This window comes from Natrix helvetica (genome assembly GCF_964273705.1).
Source record: "Natrix helvetica genome assembly, chromosome: Z".
Taxonomy (NCBI): Eukaryota; Metazoa; Chordata; class Lepidosauria; order Squamata; family Natricidae; genus Natrix; species Natrix helvetica.
In genome coordinates, this window is record NC_138554.1 from 101,022,085 (window position 1) to 101,037,200 (window position 15,116).

Here is a 15,116-nt window from a genome sequence, read left to right on the forward strand (position 1 = left end):
ACCCTCTACTCTCACTACATCTTGCACCAAACTTACATCTGCAAATGTTTTCTAGATATTCTGAATATCAGCATGAATGATACCAGTTCAAATTAAATTTTCTCTACACTGAGTTTCTATTGGAACTTACCAGATTTTATGAGGGTAACTAACAGCAGACATTAGAAAGAATACACTAAAATAAAGTCGAGATTAATTTTAAAAATATTTCAAAACATCTTTATTTAACTGAAGACATAAATAGCAAAGCAATCAATGTCAAAACAAGCTCCTATCCAAGACCTAAATGTCAATAGGAATTTCCATTGACAAGTTCTATACAGGTAGTCTTCTATTTAATGACCACAACTGAGCCCAAAATTTCTGTTGCTAAGCAAGACATTAAGCAAATTTCCCCCATTTTATGACCTTTTTTGTCACAGCTGTTAAATGAATCCATGCAGTCAAATTAGTAACATCGTTGATAAATGAATCTGGCTTCCCAACTGACTTTGCTTGTCAGAAGATTGCAAAAGATGATCACATGGTCCTGGGACAGTGCAACCAGCAAACAGGAACCAATTGCCAGACATTCAAATTTTGTTCATGTCATCCTGGGGATGCTGCAACAGTTATTCTAAACACTTTTTAAAGTGCCATTGTAACTGAATGGTCACAAAACAAATGGTGGTAAGTCGAGCACTACCTGTACTTATCAATGCTACCTAATGCTGACACTTGGTAGTTGCAGGTTGATGTGCTCCATTTCGCCTTTTTCTTCCCAAGAATTGGCTCAGTAACTCAGTTGACCAAAGTTCTTTCTGATCCTTAGATGTGAGGTTAAATCATTGCTGTTTAGAATCTAGCCCAAACATAAAGTCATCAGGTAAAGATTCTGGAATCATCTGTGTCAACTGATCGTCATGAGAGCGGAGCGTCCACAGCTTTTCCAATTCGTAGATTTCTCGTGTCTCTGGCAACATGAAATGGACTACAATGTTGCCTGCAAGATGATGGAACAGCACAGTAAGTAAAGAATGAGATCAGTATATCAAAGTCTTCTGACTAACCTTAGTTTAAATGCCTTCCATAATGTGGCATTCCATGTAAGAAGGAATAGCAAGCACCAGAGTTTTTATAAGTGTTGGTCATATTAAATTGCCGTATTTTTCAGAGTGTAAGATGCACCTTTTTACTCCAAAAGAGGGTGAAAATCTGGGTGCGCCTTATACTCCGAATGTAGCCACCTGGGGCATCTGAAAACGGGACAGGCGAAGCAGGGGCTGAAGAGATCGTGATGGCTGGAAAGGAGAGAGGTTTCGCTTTCAGAGCTCCTGCTTGGCTGGGCTCCCGGGAGGGCTTAAGCGGTGGCAGTGGCTCATCACATTGCCAGGGAGTGAAGTCATTGTGGCCATTGAGACCCCTGAGGTGCCCACCGAATCTCTGAGGCACCTTTTGCTTGCAGCAGGAGGAGGGCAAGGGCGGAGTATACCAAAGTCTCTGAGTAACTGGGAAAGAAAGCTGTGCTTGGAACCTGCTGAAAACTGCCGCCTGAAAAGCACACCTTTCTTTCCCAGTTACTCAGGTTTTGGTTTAAGAAGGCGCTGCTTTAAGTTGCCCCCCTCCTGCAAACGAAAGGTGCCTCAAAGATGCTAGATTTCTCAGAATGCTAGATTGGGAAGTTAACAACCTAAAATGGGGTACAATCAAGCTTGATTCAAAGGCTTTGGCTCCTGAGAATCCAGAGAGATTTTTTTTTGGGGGGGGGGGGGGGGAGAGGAACAATCTCCTTTTTGCGAAAGCTTTTCTCAGAATGCTAGATTGGGAAGTTAAAAACCTAGACTGGGACACAAGCTTGATTCAAAGGCTTTGGCTCCTGAGATCAATGCGCTGCCATCCAAAACACTGGTACCACGATCTCTGCAGCGCCTGCTTTACCTACCCCTTCTCGGGCGGTTCCAGGCGGCAGAGATCGCGGTAATAGCATTTCCGCACACCAATGTTAGGTCAGGACAAGACCACCTTTGGAGGACCACCTCATGCTGCTTCTGCCCTGCCATGCTCCACCCACCTAGTTCTCCCCATCTGTCCTTTTGAATTCTTCCCCCTTGAACTGTCCCAGCAATCACCCAGTATCCAATCTTCCCTGCTTAGGGAAGACTATGAAGAGATTGGTCATGTGGCCACTGAAGAGAACCTTGGATGAAGCAGATTAGCATTCTTTCAGTCAGGGTTCAGGCCAGGGTTTGGGACTGAAATGGCATTGATCACATTCATGGATGATCTAAGTTTGGAGAGTGATGGAGGTAGTGTATCCATCTTAGCTCTTCTTGACCTCACAGTGGCATATATCAGTGTATCATCACTAGGCTGGCTCCAGGAGTTGGGGGGTGAGTGGCACTGCATTGTGCTGGTTTTCCTGAACGCTGCTTGGAGAGTCCAAGCATGGGTTAAATTCTGTCTGACTGCCTTGGACCGAATTGAAAGATCTTTAGCCACGCCTCCTCTTCTGGCTCCTCAGATTTTTCAATTCAATTCTAGCCCAATGGACACGTTTTCAGTGGTTTCAGTGGTTCCAGAATATTAACAGAATTTTAGCCTTAACTTGGACTTTCCAACCAGAAAGTTTTTCCATCCTGCAAGAAAATAAGGTCTGCTTTTGTTTCCTTGGCTTCTGCTTGTTGCTGATGCTTGTTTCCAGCTTCTCTGGGCGCGCGCGGCTTATCCGACTTGCTGGGCAACGCGAGCCGGCTTGGGAGCCGCCGCATTTTCCCTTTGTATTAGGGTAGCGGTCAGCGGCGAGGGGGCCCAGCTGGTTGCGCTAGATTGTGGCGTTTGGCACAACGGTCAGTGGTGCGAAGACCCAGCCGTTTCTGCCATTGCCATTAGTAATGAGCGTTGGGCGTGACAGTCAGTGGTGTGAGGACTCAGCCATTCGTGCCATCGCTCTTATTGATTTGAATTTGGCGCCACTTTTCTCCAGTAGTCATTGTGGTGGCCATTTTGAGTGAGGGAAAAACTTCCAGTGGCCATTTTGTTTGCAATTTTGCTGCGTTTTTTCCCTGCACTTCGGAATGAGTTTTTGAGAGTGGTAGCAGCATGACTTCTCTGTCCGGCCATCTGGCGGCCAGTCCCCCCCCCCCCCACTAAGTGGCAATTGATCAACAACAGCGAGATGTTGGTCCTTACCTTAGGCCTCCCTCCAGCTGTTACATCTACAGGTGCTGGGAGGCTTGGATATCGTGCCAGAGATTCCCTCATGGAGGCGCCCTTAATACTCCTCTCAACCTGCAAGCTTTCCGCTTCTGAACCAGCAGCTGCAGCTACCCCAACTGTGTTTCAAGTGGTGAGTGGTGTCCAGACCACAACACAACGGCAGCAACACAATGGCAGACAACTCCCATCAGGAGACAAGTTAGCCAGGGCCCTCTAGCAGCAGGAGCATTACCAAGCAGGCTAGTAAAACAGCCTCAGAGGCCCTCAGCAGAAAAAGCCAGGGAGAAAGAAAAGATCAATGTTCCAAGATCAAGTTGCCCCCAGTAGCCAAAGAGCACCAGAGAAACAACCTGAACAAACCCAGCAACAACCGGTGGCTAGTTCTCCAATTCCTGCAGTAGAATTGCCAGAGGCCCCAGTTCCTACTAATCAGGACCCACCATGGTCGGAGAGTGAGGATGAGGGCCAGGAATTTTCATCAAATGATTACTTTGAGTCAGCCAACTCCCCTAAACCATCCATGGGTGAGAATGCTGATTTGTTTCAGTGCTCCTTGGAAGCAGAGGATTCCCCTCCAGTTTTATCACTGGTGCCACAACATCCTCTGTCCCGCTGGGCTGCTAAGCGTAGACGGCCTGTAGAAGACCAAGGGCCAGCCCTATTCTCAGAAATGCAGGATGTTATAGCCAAGGCCATATCCAAGGGCATTGCAGAGTGTCTCAAACAACGTGCCAAGCGACGTTGCAGGGCCAAGTGGTCTTTCTCTAAGACCGTTTTTTTAGAAGCTCCCCAGGGATCTGCCTCTCCCCATTCCTCGCTGGACAGCAAGGATTCAGCTGTAGATGAGGAAATCCTTCCAGAGCAGGAGTTCTCCGGGGACAAGGGAGCTGTCACAGATAAACCAGCCTTCACTGGTTTGTTTAAACATGCTTCGTTTAAGACGATTTTGAATAAGGCCAAAACAGCCACCCGCATGGGAGTAACTGACACCAATCCGGCGACAGTAGACCTGTCAGACCCTAGTGAAGGACTCTTTGAGCAACCAGTTGTTCCCCAGGAGATTGTGCCAGTTCCTAAATTATTTTTGAATGTAGTGCAGCACCAGTGGGTTCAACCGGGCACTCTAGCCACGCCTGGTAGCAGTGATAAAAAGTTTTATACGGTGGATGCTTCCCTGGAGGATTTATTGAAATTGCCTCAGGTGGATCCTCGGTACAAGCCCTTACATCCTCCTCAGTCTTACCTCCTGACCTATTAGAGGGTTTGAAAGTGGAGGATAAGAGATCTGAAAAGACATCAAATTGAGGCAGGAGTTTAATAAGGTTTTAGTGGCAGCAGAATACACTGCAGATGCCACCCTCAACTCCGCCAAGTTCGCTTCCAGGGCTCTGACTTCTAATGTCACCACCAGGCGGCTCTTGTGGCTTCGCCACTGGAACGCAAACATGAGATCCAAGTGGACGTTGGCCTCTGCCCCTTTAAGGGAGGGAAACTTTTCGGGGATGCCTTAGAACCTGTCCTAGTCGAAAACAAGGACAAAAAGAAAGCTATGCTGTCTGTCACCAAGAAGACGGAGTGCAAAGGTTCTCGTTATTTCAGAAAGGAATCCTTTCGTTCCTCAGAACTGTCCACTAGCACCAGTCAGTACCAACGTCCGTACAATCGGACAGGACCGGTCACAGGACTGTCAGCCCTTTGGGGACAGGGACAGACAACAATCCTTCTCCAAGCTGCCCTTTCGTGGCGGATCAGGCTCTAGGCCTTTCCTTCGCTATAAGTGACAGCCAGCTGACAGGTCCCATCGGAGGGCGCCTGCAACGATTTCTGGCCCGATGGGAACACACAATGTCAGACCAGTGGGTATTTCAGACAATCAGTCTGGGTCTGACCCTAGACTTCATTTCCCCTCCCCCTCACCATTTCATCCGCTGCCCCACTCCCACCTCTCCAGCCAAAAGGTCCCTAAAGGAGCAAGAGATCCAGCACCTTCAGGAGATAAGGGCAATAGAACCAGTGTCAAAAAGGGTCAGGTTTTTACTCAATCCTGTTCCTAGTCCCAAAGAACTCAGGAGGGTGGAGGGGGATATTAGATCTCAAAATATTAAACTACCACTTAGCGTACAAATGCTTCAAAATGCAGTCTCTCCAGTCAATCTTGAGCTGCATCAGGCCAGGGAATCTATAAATATCAATAGATCCCAGAGAAGCATATCTTCACCTCCCTGTCTGCAAGGCCCATCACAGGTTCCTGAGATTCTACTATGCAGGAACACACTATCAATACAGGGCCCTGCCGTTCGGCCTGTCATCAGCCCCCAGAACATTTACAAAGATCCTGGCAGCTGTGGTGGCATCCTTGAGGTCGCATACAGTGAAACTTCAAGCACACCTGCACGACATCATCATACAATCACCATCAACATGGACAAAAGCCACCTCACCCCCACCACCAGGTTGCTGCATCTCGGTGCCATCATAGACACTGTAAGTTGCCAAGTCTTTCTGTCGCAGGAGCGAATCTCCAGCCTCAGACAACTGATTCTTCAGGTGAGAGCCTCACGGACTGTGCCCATAGCCTGCTGTTGAAGCTCCTAGGCAAGATGATCTCTTGCCTCTCGATAGTACTGTGGGCGAGACTGCACTCCTGACAGTTGCAATGGTGCTTTCTACCCCACCAAAGGGCCAAGAAGAGCAACTCCCCATCTCCGATCCCGATTCCCTTTAAGGTCCAACAGTCCCTGCGGTGGTGGGACTCTCCTGCACTAGCCAAGGGCAGTCTCTTCCACAAGCCACATCGCCTGACAATCACTACAGATGCCAGCCTCTTCGGATGGGAGGCACATCTGGACACTCAGGTTGCCCAAGGCAGGTGGTCTGTAGGTGATCTCAAACACAGTATAAATTGGCTTGTATTAAAAGCTGCAAGACTAGCTCCTTCTTTTTCAAACGACCATCCAGGGCCAACATGTGATGCTGTTGACGGACAATGTGGCCACCTAGGCACATGTCAACCACCAGGGGGGCACTCGCTCCAGGTCCTTGATAGCGGAGGCGTAACGCCTGGGGAAGTGGGTGGAGAAACATCTGTAGTCCCTTCGAGCGGAGCACATTTCCCAGGTGAGCAATGTCCAGGCAGATTGGTTGAGCAGGGCCATGATCGATCACTCGGAGTGGCATCTGCACCCAGGCCTCTTTCTGAAGATCACACGGAGGTTCGCCACCCCTTAATCGACCTGTTTGCCACTCTGGAGAACACTCATCTCCTTCACTTCTTCTCCAGGTACAGGTCTCCGGGGGCAGAGGGGGAGTTAACGCTCTGCTTTGCCGCTGGCCACCAGGCCTCCTCTGCGTTTCCGCCGCTGCCTCTCCTTCCCAGTGTCATCCGAAAGATCCTCACAGAACAGGCGGAAGTTCTTGTCGTAGCACCATTTTGGCCCAGATGGGCCTGGTTTGCCGACCTCGTGAGCCTATTCATCACCAAGCCATGGATGATTCCTCTAGAGGAGGTCAGGGGGTCCTATCACACCCGGAGCCCCTATGGCTGCAATTGGCCATTTGGCACTTGAGAGGGACATCCTAGAGAGGGACAGGCTCTCCTCAAAGGTCATCCAAACCATCCAGGCAGCACGATGACCTTCTACTACCAGAATTTATGAGACCACCTGGTCAGCCTTTGCAAAATGGTGCGTAGCTAAGCAGATAAACCCCACTTCAGCTTCTATACCACAAGTTTTGGACTTTTTGCAAGAAGAATTGGACCAAGGATTAGCGGCCAACACTTTACGTCGCCAGTTGCAGTGCTGTCCACCGTCCTCGCTCCCAGCAACCACCTACCCCTAGCACGTCCTGAAGGAAGCTTCCAACTTGCGACCCCCAGTTGTTCATCAATACCCGACCTATGAGTTGAATGTTGTGCTTTGGGCTCTAGTTGAGGCTCCATTTGAGCCGATTCGTACCTGTGACCTGAAGCACCTAACCTTCAAGACAGTATTCTTGACCGTGATCACCTCTGCACGTAGGATTTCGGAGATGGCAGTCTTGTCAGTCAGGGAGGACTTGTGTGTCATACATCCAGACAGGGTCATTCTCTGCTTGGATTCTTCGTTTCTTCCGAAGGTCAACTCTTGGTTTCATCGGAGCCAGGAAGTCATTCTGCCAGTCCTCACCCAAGACATCCTAGGGAACGCAGATGGCACAAACTGGATATGCGTCAAACCATTCGCAAATACGTCAAACGTAATGCGGCGTTCAGGCAATTGGAATCTCTTTTCATTTCCTTTCAACCTGCTACCCTGGGGCGCAAAGTCACCTTTGCCACCATCGGCCGATGGTTGTGTGCCTGCATCACCTTTGCTCCAGTCTAAGCAGGTACCATGACGTATCATGGCCCACTCTACGAGGAGCGTCCACAGCAGCCTGGGCGACCCAAGCGCCCATAGAAGAGATCTGCAGAGTGGCTAAGAGGACTTCACCATCCCAGTTTACAAATTAGACAAGTTTGCGTCAGCGGAAGCAGCCTTTGGGAGACAAGTCCTTCAGGGCATTCATACTGCTGGAGAGACCATTGAATCAGGTTCTTCCCACCCTAGTGATATTTAGCTTGGGTATGTCCCAAGCTTGGACTCTCCAAGCAGCGTACAGAAAAATGAGAAGGTGTCTCTCTCAGTTTCCATGTGTATACGCATTGCATTACTTGATGTGGATTTGTGATTTTATTACCGGACTTGACTTATACAATCTGTTGACTTGAACTAAGAACAGACTTAATGGAACCACATTTGAACAGTGTTACAGATCTACGCCTTCATCGAAAAATCTGAGGAGCCGAAAGAGGTGGTGTGGCTAAAGATCTTTCAATTCAGTCCAGAGCAGTCAGAATTTAACCCATGCTTGGACTCGCAGCGTACAGAAAAGGACCCTTCAGGTAAGCCAATGGTCATTCTCCTTCCCCTGGGTTAGTTTCAGTCAGTGTTGATAAGCAAGAGATCAAGGCCTATTTGTGGGGTGCTTTGGGACTCAGTTATCTCTCCTCTCTTATTTAATATTTACATGAGGGCAGTGGGTGAGACACCATCAATATGCAGGCTTATATCTTATTCCCTGCCCCTTGAATGATACTGTGCTGTGTCTAAAGCAGCGGTTCTCAAATAGTGGGGCGCGCCCCCCTGGGGGGGCGCGAGGCTCCGTAAAGGGGGGCCCGAAGGCTCCCTTTCCATCTGGGTGCAACGGCAGCGAAGGCGTGGGCGAGGCATAATATATCCCGCCTGGAAGTGGCAGCACTTCGGACTGTGGATTTTCATTGGAGCCGCGGGCTGGAGCTGTGCAAGAAGCCTGCTCGGGCGGGGGTGGGAGGGAGGGAAGCATGGGACCGCCCGTCTTCGCCACCGCCTCTCCTTCGCCCCTCGTACCGGGATGCCGCCAAGGGCCTGGCAGAATATATCCCGGCTGGAAGAAGCAGGACAACAGCCGCCGCTACCAGGGGCGAAGGGGTGGCGATGGCAAGGACGGGCTGTCCCAGGCTTCCCTCCCTTTCCCCCCCCCCAGCCCAAGCAGACTTTTTGCACAGCTCCAGCCCGCGGCTCTGATGAGTCTCTGAGCAGTCCCCAGCGCTGCCACTTCAAGCCGGGAAGCGCAACAGCCGCTGTTGGGGAAGGGACAAAGGGGCGGCGGTCGCCCGATCTTGCCACCGCCACCCCTTCGCCCCTGGTAACGGCGACTGTTGTGCTGCTGCTTCCAGCTGGGATGCTGGAGGAGCTGCTGGCAGGGAGGGAGGGAAGAAGGGGAGGAGGGCAGAAGGGAGGTGGAAGGAAGGAAAGAAAAGCAGACACGCCGGAGGGAAAGAGGAAAGAAGGCAAGCAGGCAGGAAGGAGGCAGAAGGAAGGAGGGAAGAATGGAACTGGAAGGGAGGCAGGGAGGGAGGGAGGGAGAAAGGAAGGATAGGAGGATAGGGAAAGAGGAAAGAAGGCAGGCAGGCAGAAGGGAGGGAGGTGCAAGGAAGGAAGAAAGCATAGATAAGCAGGAGGGAAAGAAGGCAGGCAGGCAGGGGGAAAGAGGAAGGAGGGAACTGGAAGGGAGGCAGGAAGGAAGGGAAGGAGGAAGGGAGGGTGGAAGGAAGGATAGACAAGTAAGAGGGAAAGAGGAAAGAAAGCATGTGACTACGGTGGGAGACGAGGAAAGACCGGTGTGCTATGTTATGCAGAGGTGTACTTATAACAATTTTATAGACAAATGATACTATTTACAGTCGCGCGAGGGGGGGGGGGCGAAATGTTTTCTTCTTCCTAGGGGGGGCATGACAGAAAATAATTGAGAAGCACTGGTCTAAAGGAAGTTTGGGTCTAAATGAGGAAAACAGGCTTTGACCCAGCCCTAGCAAAATGGAGTGGTTGTGAGTATTTGGACCTTCCGCAAACATGATTTTTCCATCCTTAGTTCTGGATGGGAATGGCCCTACCCCAGACAGATCCCATAAGCAATCTGAAGGTCCTCCTAGACTCAAAGCTCATTGAAGAGCAAATAGTAGCTGTGACTAGGGAAGTCTTTTAACACATTCAGGTAGAGTTGTAGTGAGGGCAGGAGGCGGAGCCTGAGAAGACTACAGATAGGTGTCTTCTCAGGTGCCAGCTCTGCTATTTACTCCTGCACTGTGGAAAAGAGACAGAAGAGGAAGGGGTTCAGCAATGTAAAAGGACCTTGCTGCCATGGCCCGGCTGTTATTCACCAAAGGACCGCAAGGGATGTTTGGGAGGAAAATGAAAAATAAGTATGTAAAATATGGTACATTCCTTTTATTCCTGAAAATAAGACCTCCCCGGATAATAAGCCCAATCAGGCTTTTGAGCGCATGCACTAAAACAAGCCCTCCCCCAAAAACAAGCCCTCCCGAAAAATATTGCAACACAACAACAGCCATGAGGTGACCATGCTCAACCCCTCCTTCACTTCAGAAATAATGAGACTTTCCTGAAAATAAGGCCAAGCGCTTATTTTGGAGGTCAAAAGAAAATAAGACCCTGTCTTCTTTTCGGGGAAACACAGTATTTTATAACTGTATACATCTAGAATTGAGTTGGGCAGCTATAGGAATAAATGAATGAATAAAATCACTTGTGCACTCTACTTTACCAGTAATACATTATTTACCAAAATCAATGCATAGCCAGTCATCAGTCTCTTTTCCTTCTATCAAAACATGAGGATCAGTATCGTTCTTCAAATTCTTGTACTGGAAGACAAATAAAAATGTGTATTAATTTACTGTGAATATCTGTGCATATATTAAAAACTAATATAATTCATTTAAACCATTGGGACTTCTGGTGAACTTGTGACACACCAGGCTGCACGAATGCAGGCTGTATGTGATAATTTTATTTTATAAATATTGGATGTGAGGTTTTCTTAATTGAAGCAAACAGCATCAGTATCAGCTGTGGTTAGACCATGATAAGCTATGTTTACAGCAGAAGCGCTGTATGCTGATAAAGAATATAAAATAAAACTGGAACTTCAAATGTTTTATCTCATAAAACTAATGTTAGGTCTTCCAACTATAATACAGGCAGCAAGTTAATGAAGTTACTACGGGTAGATGGAAGAATGTTTGAGAACATAAAGAGTAGCAACGCTATATTGTTATTCTTATTATTATTGCCCTTACAAGTGGCGGCTCTGGTTGATTAGGATTGAGCAAGAACTGGAATAGTAGATTACAAATAGGGGCCAAGATCACAAAAAATTTTCCCCTCCAAGACCTTCATCTGACTCTTTAAACAATGGCTCAAATACCCCAACTTAAGGTCCTACGACAGGGGCATCAAATATAAGGTCAGATCCGGCCCATGGGGCCGCCCTGGAAAATGTAAGGGGCCAGTCCGCGTCGCTTTGGCCCGGTCTACCCAATGCAAAGAGGAAGTATCCGGCCAGTGTGGCTTCGGCCCTGTCTACCCAGTGCAAAGAAGAAACATCGAGCCAGCGTGGCTTCGGCCCAGCCTACCCAGTGCAAAGAAGAAACATGCCAACAATTTGGGGAGTGGCGTCAAGCTGGCTATGTCCACAGTCAGCCATGTCTCCCCCCTCCCCCACCTAAGGTCAACCACAGCTCTGATGCAGCCCACAATGAAACTTGAGTTTCACACCCCTGCTCTATGATAAAATCATCACGACTAGTGCTTAGGGCTTCACTGCATGTTTACAATAGCTGAAACTGGAGTAAACCAAGCCAGAAAATTTGCCCTTATAAATTAACAAATTCATGTATGGACAATAAATGACACTCCTTCAGAGTGGGACTGGTCAGTGTTGGTAGGTAGTGAGACTGAGGATCTAAACGACTCTCCAACTCCAAGCTTAACAATTGAAAATTCTAATGAATCATCATTATTAGATTTGCTAATATGTTGCTAAACCAACATATTTAGCAAACAAAAACAGGATCTAAATAAACTAGCTACACTTGGACTCCGGACATCACCACAATGAGATCCTTTTTAGCAGAATATAAAGACCTTCTACAAACATTTAAACTGTTCAATTTATCCTACTTTTATATCTCATTATTAAGAAATAGACCCCATTGATTCAATAAATATTCTAATCCAGTGAGGATAGTTCAACTTCTTTAACAAGTGTCACATCCTAGCAGGATGTGATAAGATTTTTTTTCTTTTTTAGAACTTTAAGTCAGTACTGACTCCAAGCAACTGACTGGAAAAGTTCCTGCAGTTCCTTCATGCGAGATTTGGGAAATGGTTTGTCATTAACCTCTTTCCCAGAGCTGAGAATGTGTTTCTAGCCTAAGGTAACAGCTGCCTTTATGCCTAAAATGGAACTACAACTCAGTCTCACAGTTTCTAGCTTGTGCCAAAACCACTGCACTAAACTGACTCTAGAATTTTTACCTCCATATTTTAAACTATTGTCCTTTATCTCCCTGAAATGATACATTTCAGTTGCAATGTATTATGAAAAGGTTGACTGAATGCTGGCCATAATTTTCTAATCCTAGACAAAGCTCCTAACCCAAATCAATGGGACTTGTTAATCATGAATACCCCAGGGCTCACTGACAATTTTTCTATTCAAAGTTTGGTTTAATTTGGATATAATAATATATTAGCAAAATATTCAAACTTGTCTTTGAATTAAATATCTTCATGTAATGCTATTTTTAGCATGTGGAGTTCGCCACAATTATCACTATATTTCTGCATTTCTTAAGACTTGCTGATCTTGTTAGTAGTTATACAGGTGAAATATGTTACCAATAAATATAAAATATCTTTTAAAATTCAGCGAATAAGAATCACCACCACACAATAATATACATTAATGTTAGGAAGATATCTTAATTCAGGCATGTCCAACTTTTGGCTCACCTGGGCCATATTGACTGAAGAGGAATTAATTGTCTTGGGCCACACATAAGATATACAATTAATTTATATAAATATCAAACTTCTTTTGGGAGGGTTCTTGTGGGGCTGGACTACCAGCTGTCCAGGGCTGCATGTGGCTCGTGACTTGGTCATGAGGCAAAGTACAGGTTGGTTGATTCCACAAAAAGACCTTTCTATTGTAGGAATGCAGTAAAAATTAGAAGTTTCTATAAATATGAAACATATATCTGCTGGGGAAAAAATCTGCATTATGCTTAATATTTATAAACATTCACATAACAGGCTTTATGTCCCAACCAGTCAAAGCTCATCCTACTTTAGTTGCAGCTTAGAAATACTATCTGCTTTGATATAGTCAGCACTCATGTTGCAGTATCTACCCCTCTCCATCTCTTAACTGGCTATCCAATGGTAGCTTGTAAAAATTCTTCCATATCTCTAAAAGAAAAAAAATGCCATACTGTTTTTAACAAGTATTGTGCCATCGCATGAAGGTGTCTTGCCGAAGATCCACTGCAAATTATAAGATAATTGCTGTATTTTATTTCTGGAGGCAAATTGATAACACAAATATCTTTAGCATTTTCTTGTCTCATAAGTGATACCATATCATCAATGCTGAATACGGAAGGAACAGGATCTGAAAAAGACAATACTTAAAGTGTAAATTATGCAGAAATAGCTTTTAAAAAGATCTTGAACTAGAACAAATGAACAGGTAGAACAAACAGTTCTTGACGACCCCCTCCCCCTTTCTCCAGTAGCTTTTGTTACACCTAGGATGAACATCCAATTTTCTAAAAATCGCAGTCTTAAGAAGGGGGGGGGGGCATATAAAATCATAATTTGTTGTCATCCAGTATTGGCAGGAGTTGAATCTATGTAAAGTAGATTCCTACATTTCTACCGCTCCTGTTTCCACTTAATGATTGGCAGCACCGTTATCTGTGTTGTTATTTAAGCCATGTTATTTCCCACCCAGGTATACATATAAAGTATTCTCTGGGCTGATCATCAGGACTTAGAAGGATCCTTCTGGAAGTCGGGAATTTAGTCTGCAACACCATCACCATCGTGCAAAATCGCCATATTTCCACTGATTTACATCCCCCCGGGCCGCGTGGAGAAAATAAATTGCCAAATCGTCAGCAATCTGCGTCTATCGGAGGCTACTAAAGCCTTGCCATTAAACGGGACGCAAGGTCGACTTGGCTGCGATATTTCTTCACCGAAGGACTCTCAGCTCCATCGATACCTGAACTGATGCTCGATTCCTGCCCATCTCTATCCGCTTCTTGCAAGTTTTGAAGCTCCGCTCCGGCGCCTTCTTCTCTACCCCACAGCTCAGATGTCTCTACGGTGCTAAACGTTCGTAATCCTACCCGAGATATCCGCGAGGGAAAGAAGAAGGCTTCTCGGGTCACGACATCAATCCGTCCTTGGCCACTTTTGAGGCTTCCAGTCGCAGCAACGCTTCCCCGAGGCTTCAGAGTCTGCAACAGCCGCAGGAAGAGGCTACCCCTCCACATGGTGCCTGGCGATTCCCCGGGAAAAATCCCGAGGGGGCAACAGAACGTTCGAATATCCAACGTTCCAAAAAGAAGGCGGGGGGTGTCTACACCAGGAAACTCTCTCTCCTCACTGATTGGAGGGTGTAAGTTCAACAACTTTTAGAGATTGGCTGCGCTTCTCACGTGACAGGCAGGACTGCTAGCGCAGGCGCTGTTTGGTAAGAAACGCCAGGACGGAAAGGGTTTAGGAGTATTTTATTAAATGCAGAGCTATCTGGACTTCACAAAGACCAGGACAATCTCTTTCCTGCCATCTATTGGTCGTCTTTGTATTTGCACCCTATATACTACAACCTTCGTTTTACGAAGTGGTATATTTGTTCCTGGGATCCAGCTTTTATGTTATCGCTCTGATTATATTTGATTGGAGTGTCACATGTTTCAGAGATGAAGGTGAAACTACAGTTTAAGATGGATGCTTGGATAAGTGCATCAGCTGCTTCCAAGTGCTACACAACATTAATATTAATATTTTGAAATTCTGTAGGATAGGAGATGCCTTCACATTTTCAATACTGATCCCTGTTAATCCATACAAATAAGGATTGAACATTGGCACTTGTATAGCATTTATCCAGGCATAGCTTTTTAATTTTTTTTTAATTTCACTCATTTTCAAGAGTTGCGTTCATTTACAAATGTACAAAATAAATGTAGCACAGCATGTGCATCCCAAGCCATTACCTTTCAGATCAGAACTCCAGACCAGTGGTTAGTGCTGGCTAATTCCTTTTACCCCAAAGGGTGGGGTGTTAAAGTCTGGGATTGTCAGTGAAGAGGACTTGGCTTTTGGGGTGGGCAGGACCAAATCCTCCTGCATACTCATTCACTTACATATGTGGAGAAATGGCACAACCAATATCGGTTGGCAGACTTAATACCTGTGCATCATTCTCTGCATGGAACTAATCTCCGCCATAAGGAAAAATTCCCTTGCTTCAGCTCTATGCAT

The 15,116-nt window shown here is 46.6% G+C and overlaps 1 protein-coding gene across 1 annotated transcript; it reads right to left on the bottom strand.

The window, feature by feature from the left end:
- Positions 1-245: 245 nt before the first annotated feature.
- Positions 246-15,116, bottom strand: MALSU1 (mitochondrial assembly of ribosomal large subunit 1; the record flags this gene model as incomplete). The annotated part of the gene is made up of 5 exons (XM_081970661.1): positions 246-982; positions 10,339-10,420; positions 13,055-13,233; positions 13,849-14,234; positions 15,046-15,116. 5 exons carry the CDS (start codon positions 15,114-15,116, stop codon positions 825-827), a joined length of 876 nt encoding a protein of 291 aa, XP_081826787.1. The 3' UTR covers positions 246-824.